Source organism: Arvicola amphibius, chromosome 15 (assembly GCF_903992535.2).
Source record: "Arvicola amphibius chromosome 15, mArvAmp1.2, whole genome shotgun sequence".
Classification (NCBI taxonomy): domain Eukaryota; kingdom Metazoa; phylum Chordata; class Mammalia; order Rodentia; family Cricetidae; genus Arvicola; species Arvicola amphibius.
The window spans coordinates 49,970,186-49,993,920 of NC_052061.1; the positions used below are offsets into that span (position 1 = coordinate 49,970,186).

General features: G+C 45.2%; 1 protein-coding gene across 3 annotated transcripts; it reads right to left on the reverse strand.

Moving 5' to 3' along the window:
* Positions 1-1,896: 1,896 nt before the first annotated feature.
* Positions 1,897-23,725, reverse strand: Taf5l (TATA-box binding protein associated factor 5 like). Of its 3 annotated transcripts, none has more exons than XM_038313278.1 (5): positions 23,523-23,725; positions 13,974-14,118; positions 10,359-10,463; positions 5,713-6,437; positions 1,897-3,687 (listed from the first exon to the last, which is right to left on the reverse strand). In XM_038313278.1, exons 2-5 carry the CDS (start codon positions 14,113-14,115, stop codon positions 2,890-2,892), a joined length of 1,770 nt encoding a protein of 589 aa, XP_038169206.1. In that variant the 5' UTR covers positions 14,116-14,118; positions 23,523-23,725; the 3' UTR covers positions 1,897-2,889. The 3 variants fall into 3 exon arrangements, with proteins under 3 accessions (XP_038169206.1, XP_038169207.1, XP_038169208.1); XM_038313279.1 differs by lacking the exon at positions 23,523-23,725 and adding an exon at positions 23,238-23,366; XM_038313280.1 differs by lacking the exon at positions 23,523-23,725 and adding an exon at positions 22,872-23,110.
* Between the last annotated feature and the right edge of the window lie 10 nt (positions 23,726-23,735).

Sequence of the window (23,735 nt, forward strand, 5' to 3'; positions counted from 1 at the left end):
ACTGAGTAGTTCCTGATTTTATTTATTTTCCCAGATTTTTATTTTTTGAGAGGTCTTGCTGTGTACCAAGATGGCCTCTTACAGTGATCCTCCTTCCTCTGCCTCTCAAATACTGGGATTATAGGTGTGTACTGGTGCATACACAGTTTCAGGTGTGTCTGCTGTATTATATTTCAAAATATACCACATTCTTCTGAAAATTAAAAATAAACTCAAACCTTCCAGTTTAACTTATCTGCAGTTTTCTTAGCATACGTGAGGAATTCAAAGCAGACCATCTCTTGGCATAAACAGAATTTGTATTTATCTAGTAGACTAAAATGATACATTAACTCCAAGCAAACCCCTCTAAATTCTGAACCTTTAATACTTTACTAATAAAGTATTAAAGCCAATCCATTTTTACCCTTAGTATTACTTTTTTGTTTTTGTAGTTTATTCTTTAGACAGGATGTATTTCAGGTTAGTCTCAAATTCCAGCTCTTCCTAAATGCTGGGATTAGAGGCCACCACACCCATTCTGGAATTGTTCAACAACTTGTTATTTTTGTTGAGTTGGGTTTCTCTGTGTAACCACCCTGGCTGCTCTGGAACTTGCTCTGTAGACCAGGCTGGCTGGCCTACCTTTGCCTCCTGAATGCTGGGATTAAGGGCGTGCACCACCACTGCCCAGCTCAACAATTTATTAATCTAGCTTTTAGACCTCTTATAGTTTACAATGGGATATTTTATTTCTCTTTACTACTACTACTACTACTACTACTACTACTACTTCTTCTTCTTCTTCTTCTTCTTCTTCTTCTTCTTCCTCTCTCTCTCTTTTTGAAAGTGTCACACACCATGTACCCTTGGTCACCCTGGAACTCACTATGTAGACCAGGCTAGCCTCAATCTCATAGAGATCCACTTTTATCTGTCTCCTAAGTGTTGGGATTAAAGGTATACACCAACATGTCCAGCTACCTCCTAGATGTTCATCTCTCATCAGCAGCTAGCAACATGGGATGTATTACTGATGTAGGTAATCCAACTAGATACCAGGAGGAACATGACAAAAAGTAAATGAACAGAATAAAAGAATAGACCACCATACTTGCTTTGTGGCTGATCTGACCTATGCTCTGGCCATTACTCTGAAGAAAGGTGAGAGGCACGCTTCCAAAACCAGTGATGCAATTGACTGTTCTCAAAGTATAAATTGAGAGGTCTAGGCCCCTACAGATTCAGTGAGTCTGTAGCCCTAGCACAACCCCCAAATAGCCTGGCTCCGGATTCAGAGCCAGGGAAAGAAACACTCAGAGTCAGGGGAAGAGGCTCTTTGCTCCCGAACCTAGAGGTTGAGAAAAGTCCCTGGACCTGAAACCTGGACCAAAATAATGTACTAAGCCTCTAGATTCAGGCATACCAAAGATATTCGCCCCGGTCCCAAAATTACAGTCAAAAAGGGTAAAAAGAACCAAAGAAACAGTTTGGCCCCAGAATCAGAGCCATCTCTGCCTGACACAAAACCAGTCAATCCCTGAGCAGGGAAAAGAGATTAATCACTGAGCCCCTAGAGGCTTAGCATTCCCCCCTCAAACCTGGAAAATCCCTTTACACCATAGGGGGCAGCCAATCCCAAACGTGTAAATCTGGTATTCCCTCACCCCACTCAGAGGCAGCCAATCCCAATGGAATTCCCCAAGCTTCTTTCCTGATGTAAACCCCCTCTTTACCTTGCTTGGGGTTTCTCCTGCACTGTTTCTCTTGCTACTTTGGACTGACAGAGGGACCCGAGGTAACTTACAATAAAGACTCTGTTTTTGCATCAGATATATAGTCTTGTGGTGATGTTTTGGGGATCCAGACTTTGGGCGTAACATAAATGAGATGCCACACTTTTTTTTTTGAAACTAAATACATTTTAATAGAAAACAAAATACAAAATAACTCTTTTCAGAAAACAGAAATATTTAATCCTGTCCATACCATCAGAACTTCCTCTGTCCTTAGAGCATGGTTTGACGCTTGTGAGTGTGCACTCATGATTCGCTCCGGTTCACTACACTGGTGCTGCAGTGAGGGCGGAAGCAGATCAGAGGGAGAAAGACACCAGAAAGTCACACCCCAGAATGTGCAGTCATCAGTACTCTGAAGTCTATCCTGTGACTTACTCAAAATTACTCTTTATCATAATTTTGTTCATGGTGCTAGGGATGGAACCTTGGACAACCAACTCCAGAGCCGAGGCCCACCCTCTGCCCACCACAGCCTCTCTCTCCAGGGGAGAGGACTGACAGGAGTGCAGGCAATAAAGAATCTTTCTTTCCCACCATGTTCGGCTAAGCTATCTGCCTGCTTGCAGAAGCACATTATACGGTGCCCCTTTTCCTGATACACTGGGTCACCAAAGTATGAATTCCCTGAACCTTAAAATTCCAAGTATCACAGCCAGTGCCAGGAGTCAAACCTGCAGATACAAGCAGAGACACCTCTGCCAGTGCTAGGTTTCCTCTTCTCAATAATAATAATTAATTATAATAATAATAAAAAGTCCTGGTTCTATCAGTATGGAAAAGAAAGACTGCTAGATCATCCAATCCTTTCCTAGTTCCTGTCCCCGTTTTCCTCGAGAAGCCACAGGAGACACTGTTTACAGCTGCTACAGGGGAGTTCTGCAACTGTTCCAGTAACCCCACTGGGAAGAGACAGATGCTAAAGCAAGGTGCCTGCACACAGCCAGGAGGCCTCAAGCCTGAGCATCCGGCTCTCAACTGGAGTCTTGTGCACCAGGGCTGTGTTGGCTAAGTGTGGTAGGTGAGGGCTCTTTTGAAATCACTGATTCAGTTTTAGCAAGTCCTGGACTGTGACCAGTCCCAGCCCCACCCAGTCTGCTGCCTGAATAAAAACTTAATGTTCTTGATTCTCTTGTGTGATTCCAGTCACCAGGAGGAGGTTGCAGGCCATGAACTGTACACTCAGGACATTGCTCATCTGTCCAGTGTACACACCCACAAGCTCACCCGAAGAGCCATCAGCAGGTGTGTTGCAGGACGTGCTTCTGATGTCCCAGACACGCACAGAGTTGTCCATGGAGGCAGAGGCAACCAGACCACTGTCTGGGCTAAAGGCCAGACTGGTGATACTGTCTGTGTGGCCTCTCAGTTCTTTAAAAAGTGTCCCAGAGGCCAAGTCCCACAGCTTTAACCGCTGGTCCTCACCAGCGGACGCCAAGTACTTACCATTGGGAGAGAAGGAAAGGGCGAGCACGGGACCTCGGTGCCCCGTGAAGAGCCGCACCGAGTTGCCCTGCTGGGCACTCCATAGCCGGACAGTTTTGTCAGTGGAACCTGTAGCCAAGTAATTTGAGTTGGGGTGGAATTTGACACAGTCCACGTCAGCCAGGTGTCCTGCATATATCCTCAGCGGGTACGTCCGATCAAAGGACCAGAGCCTGGCAGTACGGTCATGGGACCCACTGGCAAAATACAGGCTGTAGGGGCTGATGTCCACATCCCACACAGGGTAGGCATGTCCCTGATAGAGCACAGTGTTGGTGAAGCTCCCCAGGTCCCAGTACCTGATGGACATATCTTCAGAACAAGAGAGCAGCCCCGAGTTGTCTGCGAGGAACCGTGTGCTGTATACTGGGCCACAGTGTCCACGCAGGATCTTCATCTCTGTGCCCGTATTGTCTTCCTCATTCTCCTGAAACATGGTGGGTAGGGTGGTAAAACACACAAGAAGAAAATATTCAGTGGCTTCACAATGAATATAAGCCTGAGAGAGGAAAAGGGCCTGCCTAGGAAGCAGTATCTGTCATAGAGGGCATATCTGCTCTTCATGGTCACTCCAGCTGACAATGCCCAACCACAGGTCACACCAGATTGAAGAAATTACTTTTTGCGAGTCTTAATTTTTGAATAAGGATCTGACTTAAAAGCAAGCCCATGGAACATCCACTATTAATTCTGATGGGTATCTTTCGAAAAGACTGACTTCTGAATTGATATTAAGTTCCTAGATTCTCCCTAATGGAGCTCTCTTTAGCTGTCAGTTCTCACTGCTTTGCAAGTCAAGTTATTCGCTGTTTCTATTCCATATAATGAAATGTAGACAGGCCTGGCAGTATATATCTAATCACAGTACCGAGAAAGCTAAGGCAGGCAGATCCTGAGATCAAGACCAGCTGAGACAAAACGAGAGCCTGTTTTGGAGGAATCTGAAGGACCTGAGCCAAAATAAAACCTAACTGCATAGGAACTGTAAACCGGAGCACACAGCCTCTAACAGACCATCAACACTGATACATGGAAGCTGGTCATGGTAACTCATGTGTGCAATGCCAGTGCTTAGGAGGACCATCAAGATTTTGATATTACAGAGACGGGGGGGGGGGGGGGGGTGGACAAAAAAAAAAAAAAAACAAAGGAAAAGAAAGAACAGGAAGGCGGAGAGCTCAAACTCATCTCAAGTAACAAACCATAGACTGAGAATGACAGCAAGGCATGGTGGCGTACACCTTTGATTCCAGCATTTAGGAGGCAGAGGCAGGCATATTTCTGAGTTTGAGGATAGCCCAGTCTCCAAAGAGAGCGAGAGAGTAAGGAGGGGAGAGGCTTAAAACAGAGCCAAGTGACTCATGTCACCCTTGGAAATATTTCCCCCATGAAAACAGAAGACAAGCCCACAACAGTACTTGGAGATGAGCGTGCTTCCACAGCCCTTGCCCACAAGACTGCAGCCTACGTACAAATCCATTTCCCCTCCACTCCCTCAGAGGGAAGCTCCTGAATACTATAGTTGTGATTTTCCACTACAATGGGTTTTAAACTAGAAGACAATCAGGACTCTTGAGCACTCAGCTTTGCTGGTCCTGCACAGGGAAAGAAGACCTTTTCAGTAGGCATTGCTTCTTCCGCTAGAAACCTACTAAGGAAAAGCAAACGACTACTTCCCATGTGCATGAAACTTGAGGAAGTTAAACACTGGTATCTGTAATTACTCAAAATGTCTACTACATACACTTCAGGCTAGAAAATGCAAAAGCATTTGGGTGTTCAAGAGAAGCTGATTATGAAGGCTGTCTCTCTCAGCCCAAGTACAGTAGTGACTCTAAAGACTGAAACACAGGCCACTGTGTTTGCACTTTCATGGCCACCCTAGACTAGCCACTCCACCTGACAACAGGCTTCTGTACTGACGGAGGAGACATCACAGTTCTACAACACATGTCCCTTTTCAAAATGGGGCTGAGACTACTCTTGGCACACAGAGCTAGGACAGGTGCTGGCATCACCAGTGTATATTATGTTGGGCAAGCTGTAAAACAGCCTAGACTTCTGCAGGGGAAGACAATATTCACTACTGTTTAAATGCAGACCCTTAACTAGCAATCCTGTTCCTATCTGAACCTGCACAGTGTACACCTGAGTGCACAGAACAACAAACAAGTAATGCGATCCCTAAGTCAATTTCAGCTGAAGATCTGTTCAGCGCGATGCCTTTCAGACAGTGGTAAACACTGCCTACTCATATAATGCTGACTGTTAGGAGAAGGGCTTTAATGTGCATTTATCAGGCATGAGCAGGACTCAATGGCTAAATCATCTGGCATGAGTCTAGCTCTCGTTGTCCAGGAGGGGACTACAGAGTACTATTTGGTGAAAACAGGCCAGGTTTAGGAAGAGCACTCTAACAGGAAAGAGCTACAAGAAAAAGTGGCACTCCTACCTCCTCCTCCAAAGTGTCACAGGCTAGATGGATACGAGATGTATCCACAAGGTGGGGCTCTGATTTCAGCTTTTTGGACCGCAAGCTCCAGAGCTTTATGCAGGAATTGTCAAATCCAGCAGCCAGAAGTTTGCTATCAGAGGAGATCTCTGCAGTATTCAGCAGCTGCTCTGTGTTATAAAAGGCATAGAAGCAGATGGTGGTGAGGGAAGGAGGTCCATCCTTGACTCGCTTGATACTTTCCTGCAAGACTTCCAGGGCAGCCTCATTCTGCAGAATAGGGTTGGGCACATCTGGTGGTTCCAGGCTGCTGCTCTCACTGCGCGAGGAGCCACCACTGGCATACAGCTGGTAGTCTGTCCTCTTGGCAGGCTGCACGTCCAGGTGAATGTGCACGGCAAGCACCTTGCACAGGGCAGTGTTGTTATCGCTTTGGAGGTAGCGGATAAGGTAGTTGTAGCTATCTTCCTGGAGACGGACCACGTACTTATTGTCCAGGAATGCACGAAGTTGGAAGTTTGACAGAATGTCCTGGATGGTCTGTGTGGTTTGCAGCTGCTCAATGATGTCCTTCTGGCTTGCATTTTGTAGGAACATCCCATGGAAGCGGCTATAGAAGCTTTCCACTGTGCTTTTGGGGCCACTCTGGACCAGGTTGAGGTGGAGGTAGACAAAAAGGGGGTAGAGGAGAGGCATAACTTCATGACTGTGCTGGGAGTCAGAATCTGCAATGAGGAACAACAAAAACTCACACCCATTAACACTGGAGAAACAAGATGCCCTCCTAGAGCCAGTAACTCAACACTTCCTGCCACAGAATCTAGTCTCCAAGACTTCCCAATCAAACAAGGAAGAGCAGACTCTGAGGTTCAGTCATGGTTGGGGGACTTGGCCATGCCTTGGGCAGTTGTGATCAGACCTACAGTCCAGCATCCTTCCCAGTATTTCTCAGGTCAGAAACACACGCCTGTGAGGGTCCTTAGATGGGTTCTAGACTGCTTTCTTTTATTTTTTTTTTTTAAAGATTTATTTATTTATTATGTATACAACATTCTGCCTCGATATATGCCTGCACGCCAGAGGAGGGTGCCAGATCTCAGTACAGATGGTTGTGAGCCACCATGTGGTTGCTGGGAATTGAACTCAGGACCTCTGGAAGAGCAGCCAGCGCTCTTAACCTCTGAGCCATCTCTCCAGCCAGACTGCTTTCTTCACAAAGACTTTATCTTGATAGGCTTCAAGTTAGAAGGTAAGTATGTTCAGGTGGCAAGCCAGGGGTGGTGGTACATGCCTTAAATTCCAACACTTGGAAGGCAGGTGGGTCTCTGTGTCTGACCTATATTGTGAGTTCCAGACTGCTCAGGGATGCACAGTAAAAAGAGCATATCTCAAAAAAAATCTTTTGAATGCCACTTAGCCTTGGTTCTATGAGTACTGTAGTCAAGGGTAAAATCAAAGTTCATTGGCTATCCAGGCTGATTTGTCCTGTGTGTTGATGACAATATGCATTTAAAGCTTTGACTTCCTTGGTGAAAAATATAAAACTTTCCTTTCTTGGTGATAAATTACAAGTAAGATATTTTCTTGTCATTGAGAACACTCATTAGTCTGAAACTTTAATGTCATGAAACTCGATAATGATAAAGAGTGCTAAGCCAGGCTTCACCTGTCGCAGACGGATGGGAAAAGAGGTGCATGTGGACTAAGTATGTGTGCAAGTGAGAACAGACTGTCTAAGGGAAAGGCTCTGCAGATACAGTGAGCAGCAGAGGGCAGCCACCTCAAGGCACAAGTACCATACAACCAAGCCAAGCCCAACTTGCTCAGAGCCACAGCAGTGTCTAGACACATGAGGGCAAAAGCCACCATTAACTTGAACTTTACTGCTTTTTGGGTTTTGCTTGTCTTTTACTGTAATGAGTTTGGATTTTATACAGAAACAGAAAGGTTTCAAATTTAGTGTAATGTTTGTTCATGTTGAAGTAAGTTGAATAAAAATGTAACCCAGTACTTATGCTCTGTTAGCCTGTTTTTTAAAAACCATGAGCTATTCCACAGCAGGGATCTAGATAAACACTAGATGCGACCACGAAAATGTGTACTAGCACAAACTCCAACAACCCAACGCAATGTAAGGCTTCACTGAAAAAGTAGCCCAGGCTGTAATTATTAAAAAACTAGCTGGGCAGTGGTGGCACACGCCTTTAATCCCAGCACTCGGGAGGCAGAGGCAGGCGGATCTCTGAGTTCGAGGCCAGCCTGGTCTACAAGAGCTAGTTCCAGGACAGGCTCTAGAAACTACAGGGAAACCCTGTCTCGAAAAAACCAAAAAACTATTCTATACCTTCATGACTAATCATTTATCACGGAGCAGACCACAACCAGAACAGGAGTGCACAAGAGCCCCATCCACGAAACATTCCACATGTGTGGCTTTCTCACTGGTCAGGATATTCCGCAAAGGCAGCACATGTGTTGGATCTCACACCACTGCCTCGCTGGAACTTCATCTAAATACAAGCTGAATGAATGAGAGGCAGGCTGGAAGAAGTCCCTCACTGTAATGGTAAGAAAACGCTACCATAGAGCAACAGATATAACCATTTAAAACTTAATAAACCAAAGCTAGTTAGGAACAACCTTTATTATCTCCACATACTTTTTCTTTTTTTTTTTTTTACTACAAATATAATCCTTATCGGGTGGAGAGATGGTTCAATAGTCAAGAGCATTGCCTGCTCTTCCAAAGGTCCTGAGTTCAATTCCCAGGAAACACATGGTGGCTCACAACCATCTGTAATGAGGTCTGGTGCCCTCTTCTGGCCTTTAGGCATACACGCAGACAGAATATTGTATACATAACTAATAAATAAATATTTAAAAAATATAACCCTTATCATAAAAATCTGTACCCTTCTAAGTGTTAGAATTTTATCACTGGACCACCTGCCCAGCTCTATTCTGAGATATAATGGAATCTATCCTTTCAGTTCAAAGGTAATAGACACCTTTTAACTAAATCTTTACTTTCTATAATAGTTTGACCCTCACCCCAAACACTACACCATGTAAACATAGGTTTCTTTATTATGCGAGTCAAGTAACACAGGATAACTGTACACACAGAATGGATGGAAGACTTTATTTTGGTCAGTCTCTTCATATAAATTTTTGTCATTAGATTGACACAAGGACTATTCAATCGAGGGGGGAGTTATCCAAAAATTTAAAGTTTTTAATTTGTATTTGTGTGCATGAACGTGTTCATGCACGCATGCAAGCTACATCTGTGTGGGTGCCCATGGAGGCCAGAGGTGGGTCCCTTGGAGATGGGTTACAGGCAGCTATGAGCTGCCCAAATTGGGTGTTGAAAACCAAGCTCAGTTCCTATGGAAGAATAATAAGGGCTTTTAACTGCTTGCGGAGCCAGCCATCTCTCCAGCACCCAAAGTATTTTATTTACTTTTAGGTTAATCACTGGGTTTTTATTTATTCAGTTATTTACTTATTTTTATTTATTTATTTATTTTTTTGGAGACAGGGTTTCTCTGTGTAGCTTTAAAGCCTATCCTGGAAGTTGGCTGTCCTCGAACTCACAGAGATCCGCCTGCCTTTGCCTCCCAAGTGCTCGGATTAAAGGCTTGTGCCACAACCGCCCAGGGTTATTTTTCTAAACACAGCTTTTAGATATTTGTCTATTTTTTTGGGGGGGTGGGGGGTAGTGGTGGCATACGCCTAAATGGCTCTTTCTACCCCACCCCCCCAGGGTTTCTCTCTGTAACAGTCCTGGCTACGTTGGAACTTACTTTGTAGACTAGGCTGGCCTTGAACTCAGAAATCCGCCTGCCTCTGCCTTTTGAGTGCTGGAAATTAGAGGCATGGACGGCTACCAGTGGGTTAAATGGCTCTTAAAGCAACCGTCATTATTTAAAAACTCACATTAATGCCTTAAGAAGCATATGAAGACATATCCACTGATTTTGTGTCTCTGTCATTCTATGGCCTAAATGGTAACAGCTAACTTCTTTTTTTTGGTTTTTTGAGACAGGGTTTCTCTGTAGCTTTGGAGCCTGTCCTAGAACTAGCTCTTGTAGACCAGACTGGCCTCGAACTCACGGAGATCCGCCTGCCTCTGCCTCCCGAGTGCTGGGATTAAAGGCGTGCGCCACCACCGCCCGGCAACAGCTAACTTCTTTAACCGACTCGTGAGCGCTACTCTGAAAGACGATGTGCATTTCAAACCCACTTCACTTAAAGGAAGCTCTTCTCCGTTGCTAATTGTCTTTCATTTATACACAAGTCAAGCCAAAGGTCACCAGCATCAGTAAACAGAACACACAGAGCTCTCTATCCTTGTCAACTTCAACCTCAAGATCTAACTCTCACAGAAATTCCATTTGCACACAAGAACTGCGTTAAAAGTGTGGTGGTGCAAATGTTTAATCACAGCACTCAGGAGGATCTCTGAGTCTGAAGTTAGCTTGGGCTACAGAGCAAGTTTTGGATAGCCAGGACTACACAGAAATACTTGTCTTGAAAAAACAACCACCGAAAAAGTACCTGACTCTCTAGAACCCAACACTATGCTTGCAATACAAGAGGTTCTGAGGACACCTACATTATTTGGTTTCTTAAAAAGGACTTACCAGTGAGAAAGCTTCTCAGCCGTCCAAACTGTACTTCATATTGCTGGGGTTCTGCCTGGCAAGGGGCTGCAGACACTGCATTGGCACAACCAGATTCTGATTGGACTAAAGAGGAAGACACACAAGACAGAGGCAGGAAGGCAGTTACTATCTACCATGCAGCAGGAAGGACACAGGGCATGGAGTCCAATGGCATCTCTAAGTAAGATGTTCTAGGGTCCCGGTAGACTGGGATAGACCGATAATACTTGTTAGTCTCCCTTCTCTCCTGATACTCCATAAAACTAGGGCAGAAGAATGAAAGCTAGGAAGTATAAGATACATTAAGTGAAGAGAGGACAGGCATACAATATTCCTAAGATTTATCTAGAAATGTCTAACCCGTGTTGGCATGTTACAATGTGCTATGGCCTGGGTTTGTCAATTTGAGAGGTCATGCTTCCAGTTCAGAGAAACAGTCTTTATTTATTTATTTGTTTCTGATCATATCTTCTAATTTTCTGAGATTCCTGATTTCAAAGCTGGGTCTTCTGAAAATCATTTAACCTTTTCTCTGTATTTCATCCTTTTGCTTTACTAACAGGAAGGTTTCTTTAACTTTCAATACCCCATCCCCCCTTTTTTTTCTAGACAGGGTTTCTCTGTGTACCACTGGCTGTCCTGAACTTGCTCTGTAGACCAGGCTAGCCTTAAACTCAGACATCCCCCTGCCTCTGCCTCCTGAGTGTTGGGATTAAAGGTGTGTGCCGCCACACCTGGCCTAACTTTCAACCTTTCTGTTGATTTTTCCTTTATTTTTTCCAAAGGAGGAAACAGTTATTTTTGCTCACAATCCTTTTTATCATTAGCTATCTGGCATTTAAAAATATTCTCAAAATGTTCTTTCTCCCGGAGCAGCAAAACTTCTTGTCTTCAAACTATGATATGGACAGCTGTCAAGAGAAACATTTCCCCCAGGACTTTATGGCCCTGGATGTGAAAAAGAGCACCATAGAGATAATGGGAATGTAGCTGATCACTTAGGATGGTAGGACTAGTTTCCCAAAGACTGTCTTTGGTCTGCAGTCCTGGGCAGGTCATAATCCATCAAACTGTTGTTCACTAGCTTTCCTGGGGAATTAGGTTGGTTGCAGTGTTTTGGGCAGCTGACAGGAAGAGAAGCCTAGGGCCTTAATGTTTAGCATGTAAATATGCACTTTTTGACTTTATACTTTTTTTTTTTCTGATAGGGTCTCATTACGTAGCCCCAGCTGACCTGGGAATCTCAATCTTTCTGCTCCTTGTGCTGAAATTATAGGAGTATGCCATCACACTTAGTCTGAGTTTATGCTTCCTAAAGAAGAAACTCAAGCTTTCTGCACTATCCAGTGTAGTCTATACCATTTTGTTCTCGATTCCTATTGTTAAAGGCAAACTTTCACACAACGTCCAGAGCCCTTGACGCTCTATAAATAGAGAGGGTTGCCCTCAAACTCCTTGCAGGAGGTACCCATTTAGGTACCAGCCTTGACTTCCAGATGGAAGCTAGGGGCCCAGGGCTAAGCTGTCATCTTTATATCACATCTAGCCACTATAATGTGGATGGAGGAATGGTAATGAACACAGTAGAACTAAAGAAATCAAAACATGGTGTACAGAAAAGGGTATGAAGAAGAGTTCCTGCCCTCCAGCAGAATTCAGATGGCTAGAGAGATGCTCTTTCCCCTCCATCAGTCAAAACCCTTCAGATTCCTGGTTACCCTCTGACTATGCTGATTTTTGGCTAGTGTATCTAATTCTAACTTGGACCCTTTAGCAATACTTAGCACCCAGTCACTGTCCTAAAATCTATCTCTGGATCTCACATGTCCTCCTTTAACCTGACAGAAGTGTTCCTTATAATTCCTCAGAAAATAGATCATTCCTTCTGCTATTGGCTAATCTGACCATAAGGTGGGGAGTACTAAGCTTTTGGCAAGACTTGCTTGCCCTGCCAACCTAGTGCAAATGATTATTTCCTCTACTTCCTGACCCTAAGGTATCCCTGCCAAAGCTCAGTACACCATGGCCCTTTACAGCTGTACTGCAGCATAGACTCCCAGCAGCTGGAATCTGAGCAAGTTCTAGGGTTGTTACCATCTGGCCTAAAGCAGATGTGCAATGAAAGCCTGCAAAGTGAAGATCAATGATTCAGATCATTCATGAATCAGAAAACCCAGGATTCAATAGCACAATCAGCCCACTTCAACTTCTCCATTCCTGCTGGCCTCTTGAAAAGCCACTGCATCTAAACTGCAGTAGTACTTTCTCTTTTCCCATAAAGGCAGAATTATTGCTCAGGGTTCTACGGATGTGTAGCAATAGGAGCGCTGAGCACTCCAAACAATTGTGGCAGTTCCTAAGAGATTGCTCTGAACCTGGTAAATGGGGGAGTCCACTAGAGACAAGTAGATAACTGCTCACCAGGGTATCCCCGAGGAGCTCAAACAGGGAACAGCCAGCCATCTCTTAAAGGAACATGGAGGTAGATTGCTGACAGTTTCTGATACTCTTCAGGTTTCAAACATTTCATCACTTTCTCCATAGCAAAGGAGAAAGCAATCTACCCTAAAGCAAACCAGGCCACTGAGTGACAGTGCTGTGAAAAGGAACCACGGGGTCTGCTGCTGCTAGGATGGAGAAGGAGCCATCCGTTCAAGGAAAGCACAAGTCCAGGAACAAAGAAGGGAAAAGCTGCCCCTCTGGATATGTGAAGGAAGCCAGAGCTGGGCCACATAAACAATGAGAACTCTATACCAATAGCCATTAGTATGTCCTTTGCAAATACCTAATTTACTGAAATACATCAAACCACCAGTACTGTACAGAAACTCAGTATAAGAAAACCGCCTAGGTCTAGTGGCATATACCTGAGGCTGACACTTGCTGAGAGTTTAAGGACAGACTGGGCCTCGTGAGAATCCATTTCACAAAAACCAGAGGGAGATGGAAGGACAAAATAACTGTATCATAAACCCTGAACTCATAGGAAAGCTAGGTGACAACCTTTGTGTATGGTAACAATGACTTGATATTCCCAATGGAGCCACCCTTCCTTCCTTTTAAAATTGCCCTATGGCTGTTTAAGACAGCCTCACTCTGTAGCCTAGTCTAGCTTGGCTCTCACTCTGTAGCCCGAACTGGTCTCAAGCTAATGACAACTCTCCCATTTTGGCCTCCCAAGTGTTGGGATTAAAGGTCTGAGTCATTATGTCTAGTTCTGAAATGTGATTTCAAAATGAAATTTAAAAATTTCAGAAGTGCTTATGATAACAGTATTTCCAACTGTCAACCCTGCAGAATGCAATCACTTTATAGACTGACTTCTAGGAGCAAAGTTCTATGCTAGCAGAGAGAACCTATTACTCTGGGTCTTGAAGGGTAAAAAGGTTGCACATACCATCAGGTACATATAAAACAATCTTGATGCTCTGAGAAGGTTCAGAAGTCCAGTGAGCACAGTTCTGAAGGACAGGAAAGGCCTAGAGGCCAGAGACACTAAGAGTTGCTCACTGAGGCCTGGTAGTCTACCCTCTGCTGAGAACCTATGTGGGCACTGACAGCTCCTGCTCCAGGCCAGTCACAGGACCCTGGTACCTGTGAGGTTGGCTGCCATCTCCTCAGGAGTCTGTGATAGTCTTAGGCCTTGCTTCAAGGGGCCTTCTGAGTCCATGTACTGCCGGCGTTTGAGGTAGCAGGACACTGCCACCTGAACCTGCTCCGTGCGCCCTCGTTTCATGACCTGTGGGAAAGGAACACAGGAAGCAGACTGTAAGGGATGGCAGAGCTGTCACACAGCTACAAAGACGGACAGTTAAATGACCCAGCGAGGACACAGCCTGGCACTCTGTTCCATTTCATCTATTTTCCCAAAGGTTCATTGATGGAAAACAGAGAAACAGCATGGGTAACACATCCCACAGATTACTCCCAAATAACAAATATTCAACCAGCTCCATGAACCTTTTCCTTAGTACACCTAGCATCAAGCAGGAAGGCCTAGTTTGAATATCAGGCTATTTCTACTGCTCCGTCAGAGATATTCATTAGTAGTGAACCTGCTAAAAGCTCTAGAAGGGGGCAGCGTAAGATCAAAGGCCCGAGAAACCAACAGACTGGGTAAGCAGATGCAAACAAGTAAGGGAGGTATTTTTTTTTTGGGGGGGGGGGGTGGCTCTAGGGATGGAACCTAGAGCCTTGCAGAAGTCAGGTAAACACTCGACCACTGAGCTGTATCCCCTACCCATAGCTCATTCGCTCCTTTTTTTGAGACAGGTTCTTACCATGTAGTGATGGCTGGCCTGTCACTCGATTTGTAGTCCAGCCTGGCCTTAAACTCAGAGATCCACCTGCCCCTGCCCTCCAAGTGCTGGGAATAAAGGTGTGTGCAACCATACTCAGCATAAATAAAGTTTCTCAAGATAGGGTTTCTCTGTACAGCCACTGTGGCTGTCCTGGAACACACTCTGTAGACCAGGTTGGCCTCAAACTCATGGAAATCGGCTTGCCTCTGCCTCCCAGTGCTGGGATTAAAGGTGTGTGCCAACACTGCAGCTTATATATCTTAACAGTCAGAGAGGGGGCACCCTGTCGGGAATAGTGGCACCGTTAATTCTAGCACTCGGGAGGCAGAGGCTGGTGGGTCTGAGTTCCAGGCTATCTAGTCTTCACAGTGAATTCCAGGACAGCCAGGGCTACACAAGAAATTCTGTCTTGAAAAAACAAAGTCTTTTAAGAAATGCTTTCTTCAAAACTTTTTTTTAAAAACAAAATGTGCACAAGTGTTTTGCCTGAATGTTGTATGTCTATGTACTACTTTTCTGTCAGGTACCCACAGTGGCCAGGAGAGAGCACTGGATCCCCTGGAACTAGAGTCACAGATGGCTGTAAGCCACCATATGAGTGCTGGGACTCAAATCCAGACCTCTGGAAGAGCATCCAGTGCTCTTAGCCTCCAAGCCATCTCTCCAGCTGTTATGTTTTTCTTTAAATACTTTTCAAGACTTAACCTCTTATTGTTATCCATCTGCAAATCCTTTGAGTGTATTATGCATGAATAGCCAAGCACATTTTCCCTGGTTATTTGACTAAAACACTGCTTCCAGAGTAATCTGTAAATGTCTCTTCCTCTCTAAACTGATTTGTGAGATACTCCGAGGACCAACTCTCCAATTTCTTGAAAATCACACAGCAAGGGGAACAAAGAAGGCTGGAGTCACATGGACCAAAGCATATGGATGTTACAAACTGTTTCTGACCCTATTAAACTATAAGACAGGTTATGCTGTCTGTGAATTTCATTCCTGAATTATCACAAAGTCCAAGACAGCCCCCAGAAAGGAGGGCAATGGCTGTAATTTGGTCATCTAACAAAGCATGAATAAATTTCCAATACTGACATTCCTTTTCATGATGATTTATTATTCTTTTAGTGTATTGATGAGCTATTTTAATATGTTTCCTTTTTATTGCTAGCAAAAGGGCTCTGATATTTTGAGAGATCTCTCTTCCTGTCCATTAATGAAGCCAAAAATCATTGTTTCTCTGTGGCCACTATTCAATATAATCATTCATTCTGATGCATCAGTGACTCTTTTTGGCTTACCTAAGAATCCGGCAGTGTGTTTACGTGTATAAATAACCCCAGTCTTGGTGATTCTGATTGGGGGAACCAAATACACACAGCAGCAGTGACTCTTCTATGACCCTTTCCAAGTGTAGTTCAATCAGGACAGTCAAGACACCCAGCCTTGGCCACATCACACTATACATACCTGACTATAATCTCTTCCAGAGTGCCTAGCTTCAAACCCCACTAAACTAGTCCAATTCTACACTTCAAAAACTAAGATCTTTCCAGATTTTCCACTGTGACCTTTTGGTGACGTGGAACTATGTACATGTACCCATGTGAATTTACAGCATTCCCATCAAGCCCTTTTCCCCAACCCCCACCCCCGAACATGGTTTCTCTGTGTAGTCCTGGCTGCCTGAAACTCACTGTTATCAGGCTGGCCTCAAACTCAGAGATCTGCCTGTCTCTGCCTCCAGAGTGCTGGGATTAAAGGTGTGTGCTACCAATGCCTTGCTCCAATCAAGCCCTTCTGACAGGAAAGAGCACTGCCTGTGAGACACAGACAACCATCGAGAGCAGACCGGAAGACGAGTGTTCTCGGAACAGGACATCACTTGTGTGCCTACAGACGTCTCTACAGGCGGGGGAGGAGATGCTAAAGCTGCAAAGAAAGCAGCTGCCAAGGTCCAAATTTACAATCTAAACTTCCAACCCAAATTTATTATCCAAATTTATAACCCAAATTTATATTCCAAATTTATAAGAAGTGAAGGAAAGAGGATCAAGTCTAGCTCAGGCTACATAAAATCCAGCTTAGTTTTGTTTTAAAACAAAAACAAAACACAAATAGGAAAGCTCAGCTACATTTGAAATTGAGAAAACTTAGTTTGTAAATACTAACATCAATGAATTTACCCAAACTAACAGCTTGAAGTGGGAATTGTTTGCATGCAACTGCCTTTACTATAAGAGACCCTCCCTGAGGACAGGAGGTTAAGCCAGCTTCTGGGCAAAAGACCTTAAGGCAAGAATTCAGCAGGAATTGTGTTTATAGCCCACATGGAACACAAATACCACAGATATGATCCAACCAGCTTAGCTGGTTCTATTCTGATGCACATATTTCAAGCAAAATAATGAAAGAATCCCTCGGAGCAATTGGCTTCCCATGGTAAAATATCCATAAATGGACATGTGGGGGGTGGTGCCTTAAAATAGAACCAAGCCTCTTAAGACTCAGATAAGAGACTTACACTGCAATTTTGAGATACCTGCCCGGTTTTCAAGCACATTAATAAAACAATAAAATAAAGGAATTTGGATATAATTATACAATCTTTTATTAAAATTTCAAGACTTCTCAGTTTTCAATTCACACAAAACTGATGCCAAATACCATTTTCTTCCTGTATCTTAATGACTGCTTTTGTTCCACTAACACTCAACAAAGTAGCAATGTAAAACCTTACATGATCACTCCAGGAAGGACAAACTGCAGACTTTTCTTACACTTCCCTAAAGTGAGGATGTTGGAGCAGGGCCTGGTAAAACCTGGTCCATAATTATACACTATATTATCCACTTACTGTCAAATATAGTGGATAGAGAACATACCAATCTGCTAAGACAAGCCAAGCAGTAACTACTCAGCTCTGCGAGATGCTAACATACTACTATATAGACATAGTTCATTCCTTTAGAATGGAAGCTTCAAATAAAATGTGTTCAAGGTAAATTCAGGGAAGCTAACTTTACACACTCTTCGAATTAGCTCTGGAAGAGTTGCTGACTAAGGGCCAGTTTTGGGTGTATGGAGGGCTGAGTATTTTTTCTAATTGTGAATTTATGCTTTAAAAAGTCTGAAAGTTTTTGTTTGAGATGTCAAATAAAGTACTTGCTAAAGACTCAATCTAATTTAATCCTCCCACCCGTTTTGTTTGGTTTTGATTTTTGACAGGGTCTCCTGTAACCCAAGTTGACTCTACAGTCTCTGAAGATGACCTTGAACTCAGGCTCTCCTGCCCTTACCTCCTAAGTACCAGAATTAACAGGTAAGTGCAATCACGTGGAACAAGACTTAACCAAAAAGTCATCAAAGCGGACCCTACCGAGTATTTGCAAAATTGTCACGAGAGCATTTTCAATTAGCTTTGTGAAAAAATGAATCAAAGGGCCGGGCAGTGGTGGCGCACGCCTTTAATCCCAGCAACTCGGGAGGCAGAGGCAGGCGGATCTCTGTGAGTTCGAGACCAGCCTGGTCTACAAGAGCTAGTTCCAGGACAGGCTCCAAAGCTACAGAGAAACCCTGTCTCGAAAAACCAAAAAAAGAAAAAAAAAAAAAAAAGAATCAAAGTTGAAAAATAACTGAGTCACACTATGTAGTTTCAGTCACATCTCATGGAATTGAAAAACCTTTTTCCCCTTCAGACCATGTCTCATGTATCCCAGGCTGACTTCAAACTCATTGCATGTAAGCCCTAAGTAGGGTATGAACTTCTGGTTCTATCTCTCCCTCCAAGCAGGACTCTTTCAAAGTGATTCTTTGCTCAAATATTTCAATATGCTTCTACAGTAGTTGTGCCCTCTCCCAAGGTGTCCTTAAGAAATAAAAGATCTTGTTCGGTGGTGATGGCGCACGTCTTTAATCTCAGGGAGGCAGAAGCAGGTGGATTACTGTGAGTTCTACGCCAGCCTGGTCTACAGAGTTCCAGGACAGCCAGAGATGCACAGAGAAACCTGTCTCAGATCGAAACACCAAAAAAAGAAAGGAAGAAATAAAGGATCTTGCAAATGAGGCTACAGTCAGGGTTCAGAATGAAAAACCTGGAGTTTTGGTGGTAGTATCTATGAAGTTCATACTTAGGAACCACAACACCCAACAGACATCAGTAACAATTTTCTTAGGCTGGAGAGATGGCTCAGAGGTGCTCTTCCAGAGGAGCAGGGTTCAATTCCTAGAATCTACAAGGCAGGTCACAACTGTATGCAATTCTAGTCCCTGGGAGGTCTAACACCCTCTTCTGGCTTTCAAGGGCACTGCATGCATGTGGTGTGCAGATTTCATACACATAAGTTGATTTCTTTATCACCACCTTCAAGATTTCAACATCTCCTCTGGTCAACTAACTTTGTCTACAACATCCTAACCTAGCGAGCGATTCCACATCAGTCTCCTTATGAGCTGATGAAAGACTGTGTCTCCTCACCTATTAATGGAAGTTTTTCCTTTCCCTTTATCGTCCCATGACTGCTGAATTCGGCCTTTGCGATACCCTATAAGCAAAGTATGTCTCAAACTGGAACAAATCATCCTACCTCAGCCTCCTCCTACTCAACTTAATGGTGCTATCACCATCATTATTCATTAAAACAAGAAATCTAGTTATACTCTTTAATACCCTGACCCCTTTAAGAAATCTCTAACCCCTATATTAAATGAATACTTTCTAGACAGAATCATTTGCACCTTCTGCTGACCGCACAAAGCACTTTTCAACTGGACTATCCCAATATCCGCCTACCTCTAAATTCTCTTGCTCCAGGGCAGGCTGTTTACCACACTATTCTCCAGAGGGGAGTCTACCCAGAGGTTTTATTTTTTCCTCTCTCTCTCTGTCTTTCTCAGACAAGGCCTCACAATGTAGTCCTGGCTGGCCTAGAACTTGTTTTGTAGATCATGCAGCCCTTGAACTCAGAAAGATCTACCCTCAGGTGCTGGGATTAAAGATGTGCACCACCACCATGTACAGTGGGAATGTTTTTCTTAACTTTTAAACTGACATGAAAAAGAAAGGGAGTCACTAGGTATGATGGTACATGCCTGTAATGCCAATCCTAGGGGATGTAGGCATAGGCCCGCCATGGTAGAGAGTCAGACTGTTCCTCTATGATGGAGGAGAAAAAAACAGTGATGTGAAATAGCTTGTGACGATGTCCTTCCACTCCAACCCTCAGAGGGCAGAGGCAGGTGGATTACTGTGAGTTCGATGCACACAGACAAGGAAGGACAGTATTGGAGCAGTAGCTGAGAGCTTACATTTTGTCCACAAGTTGGAAGCAGAGAGATGGACTTCTGAAAATCAAGGACAACCCTCAGTGACACACCCCCTAATCCTTCCCCAGGTAGTCAATTTCACCAAGGGATCAGGCATTTAAATACAAAAACCACGCTGGGTATGGTTAATCCTGGCTTGTAGTAATGCACATCTTTAATCCTAGCACTCAGGAGGCAGGCCAACCTGGTCTACATAGGACAGCTAGGATAACCAGAACAGCCAAGGCCATGTAGAGAGATCCTGTCTCCAAAAACAACAAAAAAACCAAAAACCCCCCAACAAAACAAAAAGCAAAAAAACAAAACAGAACAACAACAACAAAAAACCCCACACAAACACAAACCTATGGGGCCCATCATCACTCAAACCACCACATACATAAACTTCACTGACAGAGAAGGGCATGCCAATATACGTACCAAATTGTGGCACGATTTTGTTCCAACTATTTATACACATCTTAAAACACCAGTATCTATGGCCAACAAACTACTATGGATTATCAAATTTTCTTTTCCACCTGGGTGTCAGGACACATCTTTAACCTCAATACTGAAGAGGCACAGATGGAGACACTGTTGCAAGTGAGTCCCAGGTAAGCCCAGCTATATATACAGTGTGACTCTGACCCAAGACAGTCAATATAAACAAGACATGCAACTTACTTTCCAAAGCATTTTACCTTATGTACCAAGTCACCACATGTAACTTTGTAAGTTCTTTCTCTTGGGGTGGGGTGTAAATAGTGTGTGTGTGGGGAATAGAGATTAAACCTGCGGCTCCCCACATGCTAGGCAAGCATTCTATCACTAAGTTATCCCGGGAGTTCTCACGGCACTTCCTGAATTTTCAACTCCATATACGCTGTTCTTGCTGGAGGTCTCAGTCCACGCTATATTGGCCTTTTCAAGGCAGGGTTTCTCTGTGTAGCCACGGCTGTCCTGGAACTTTGTCTGTAGACCAGATTGGCCTTGAACTCAGAAATCTGCCTGCGTCTGCCTCTTGTTAGCAGTGCTGAGTTAAAGGTGTGTGCTACTACCGCCGGCCAATAAGCACTTTTTCATTCATTGGTCACAGTAATTTTTTTTCCCCTGAGTCAGAGTTCTTGTTATATAGCCCATGATGGCCTTAACTCTGTACATAGCCAGCCTGATCCTGAATGTTCTAACCTCCGGCCACCTGGACCACAAGAATAAACTGCCGTTTCCAGATTGTTTTCTGTGTAGCATGTGTGCACTGTGCCTGTGCTCTCTGAGACGTGACCCCAGCAGTCATCAGCAAACATTTCTTTTCTGTTCTTTTGTTAACTGATTTGGTGGGGTGAATTAAAGCCCCAAACCAGTATACTGGGCTTGTTTCAGCCTGGTATGGCCTCCTGAAGAGCATCTTGGTGTTGGAGAAACAACCAAGTGTGCCTGGTGGCAGAGACCACAACATGAAATGACAGCCTCTAATCACAGGGAGACTTCTCAGAGAAACCAGCCTTCTAACCTGCTACATGACAAACACCAAAATAGGGATTTTAGGAAAGACTACTGTCTAGAATAACATATAATTTATTCATGCCTTGTTTGAGTGGTCTCTAAGCTTCGAAAATTAGATTTAAAAACTTATCTGTGCTGGGTTGTGGTGGTGCACGCCTTTAATCCTAGTACTTGGGAGGCAGAGGCGGTCATAACTCTGTGAGTTCAAGGTCAGCCTGGTCTACATGGGAGTGCCAGGACAGGCTCCAAAGCTACAGAGAAACCCTGTCTCAAAAAGCCAAAGAAAAAAAGCCTATCTGCACTAAGCTAGATACAGAGGAAGGGATGGCCTTCTCTATTTCAACCCAACACCACTCTACTACATTCTTTCTAAAGAGATCACATGATGTACTAGTTTGAAAAAACTTACTGTTGTCATTGGTGTGAAGGCTAAAAAAATAAAAGCCTACGGTGTTATTTTGAGGTTGCTCTGAACTGCCTGTTTACCCACGATTCGGTCTCACTTTACTGGGGGTTCTGCAGGCACGTTCATGTTGGCTCTGCCCAATTCCTCTCCAATGGATGGAGGCACCTCACAAATGCTGGCCCAGCTTGATGCTCACGCCAGTCTTGATGCTCAGCCTGGACATCTCGTCTTCCCATGGTTTCCTAGTCTTTGCTTGGAGCACTATCACAGTATGTGACATCACCGTGGTCCCCACACTGCCATCGATAACTAACGTTGATTTGACATATTCCATTGCTAGACACATCTTAACCACTTCCCACATACTACCTGCTTTTGTCCTCCCAACTCTACTGGGAAGGTACTATTTTCCAGACGGGAAAGCAGAGCCCTCTAGCTCCTGGATGAGAACTCAGCCATCTGGATGCAGTGTCTGAGCCTGCACTCTTTACAGCACCCCACGCTCCTACTGAGCGCACCCTGGAGTCCTAGAGGAGCCCTTGCAAACTCATTGAGAATGAGCACTGAAAGCTAAGCGCTTGAGATGCTGATGGCTACGGGGAAGGCTCGAAACGTGACTTCAAGTACGGTGCATCACACAAGAACAAGCTAAAACAAGTCAGAAAAAAACCGAGTCCCTTCCTCTATTCCATGGTGTCTTCTACAGATTCTTGCAGAAACAACGGAAATTATCAGTTACCGAGCAATCAGGAGAGCCTTTCACCTCTCTTCAGAGGGACAGAAGTACACAACTCGCAGTTGGAAAGGACTGTCCCAAAACACGTAAACCTAATTTGTTACTGATGGCAAAACACTGAAGGCACAAGCTGACTTCGGTTTTTCTGGCTTAATATTCGCTTTATAATTCACAGAACAAGGTTCCCATATGTGTGAATATATATTTAGGCAAGTTTCCTCTGTCGGTCCAGAACTCACTTTGTAGACCAGACTGGCCACGAATTCGCAGCAATCTTTCTGCCTCAGCCTACAGAGAGCGCCACCAGGACCGGCCGAGTCTTGTCTGAAATCACCATCCCATTCTACAGAAGAAACTGCGGCAGCGAGCGAGCCACACGGCTGCAATTCTCGTCTCTGCGGTCACCAACTCCATCCGTGACATTCCGCCCCTCCGAGTTTCAGCAGCCATGAAGTCTTAAACCCGGAGCAGGCGGACTCCCTTCCCACTTCACTTTCCCCGCAGGGTCCGCCAGGCTGCAGCGGGTCACCAAACGCCCGGTCCCGACTCCCGGCAAAGCCCCGAGGCCATCCACCCGCGGGGTCAGCCCGGGGAAACTCACTCACCTCAAGACGCCGGAGCCAGAGCGCCTGCGGGGTCCGCGGGGCGGCGACTCCCGGCGGCAGGCGCGAGCCGGCCCTCTGCGGGCCACTTCCGCCGAGCGCCCTCGAGAGCTCGCGGTCGGCTCGGCGGGAGGGCGCCCGGCGGGGCCGCGGGGTCTCCGGGAGCGTGCGGCCGGGGCCGCCACGTGCGGGGTCGCTCGGGCCCGCGCGCGCGCGCACACCCGCCCCAAGCCCCTCCCTCGCGTCCCCTCCCCTCCCCCTACTGCCCCGCGCCCCGCCCGCACTCACTGAACATCCCAAGGCGGCTCCCGCTGCCCCGCCGCCGCCCCGGCACCGGCTGCTTCCGTATCGGGTGTCCCGCCCGAGGACTCCGTAGCGCGGCCGGCTCGCGGGGTCCCCGCACCCTACGTCCCACCGCGCCGCGCCGCGGTTCTTGGCGGCCGCCCCATGACCGCCTGACGGAGCGGGCACGCCGGGCTAGGCCGCGGACGCGCGACGCCG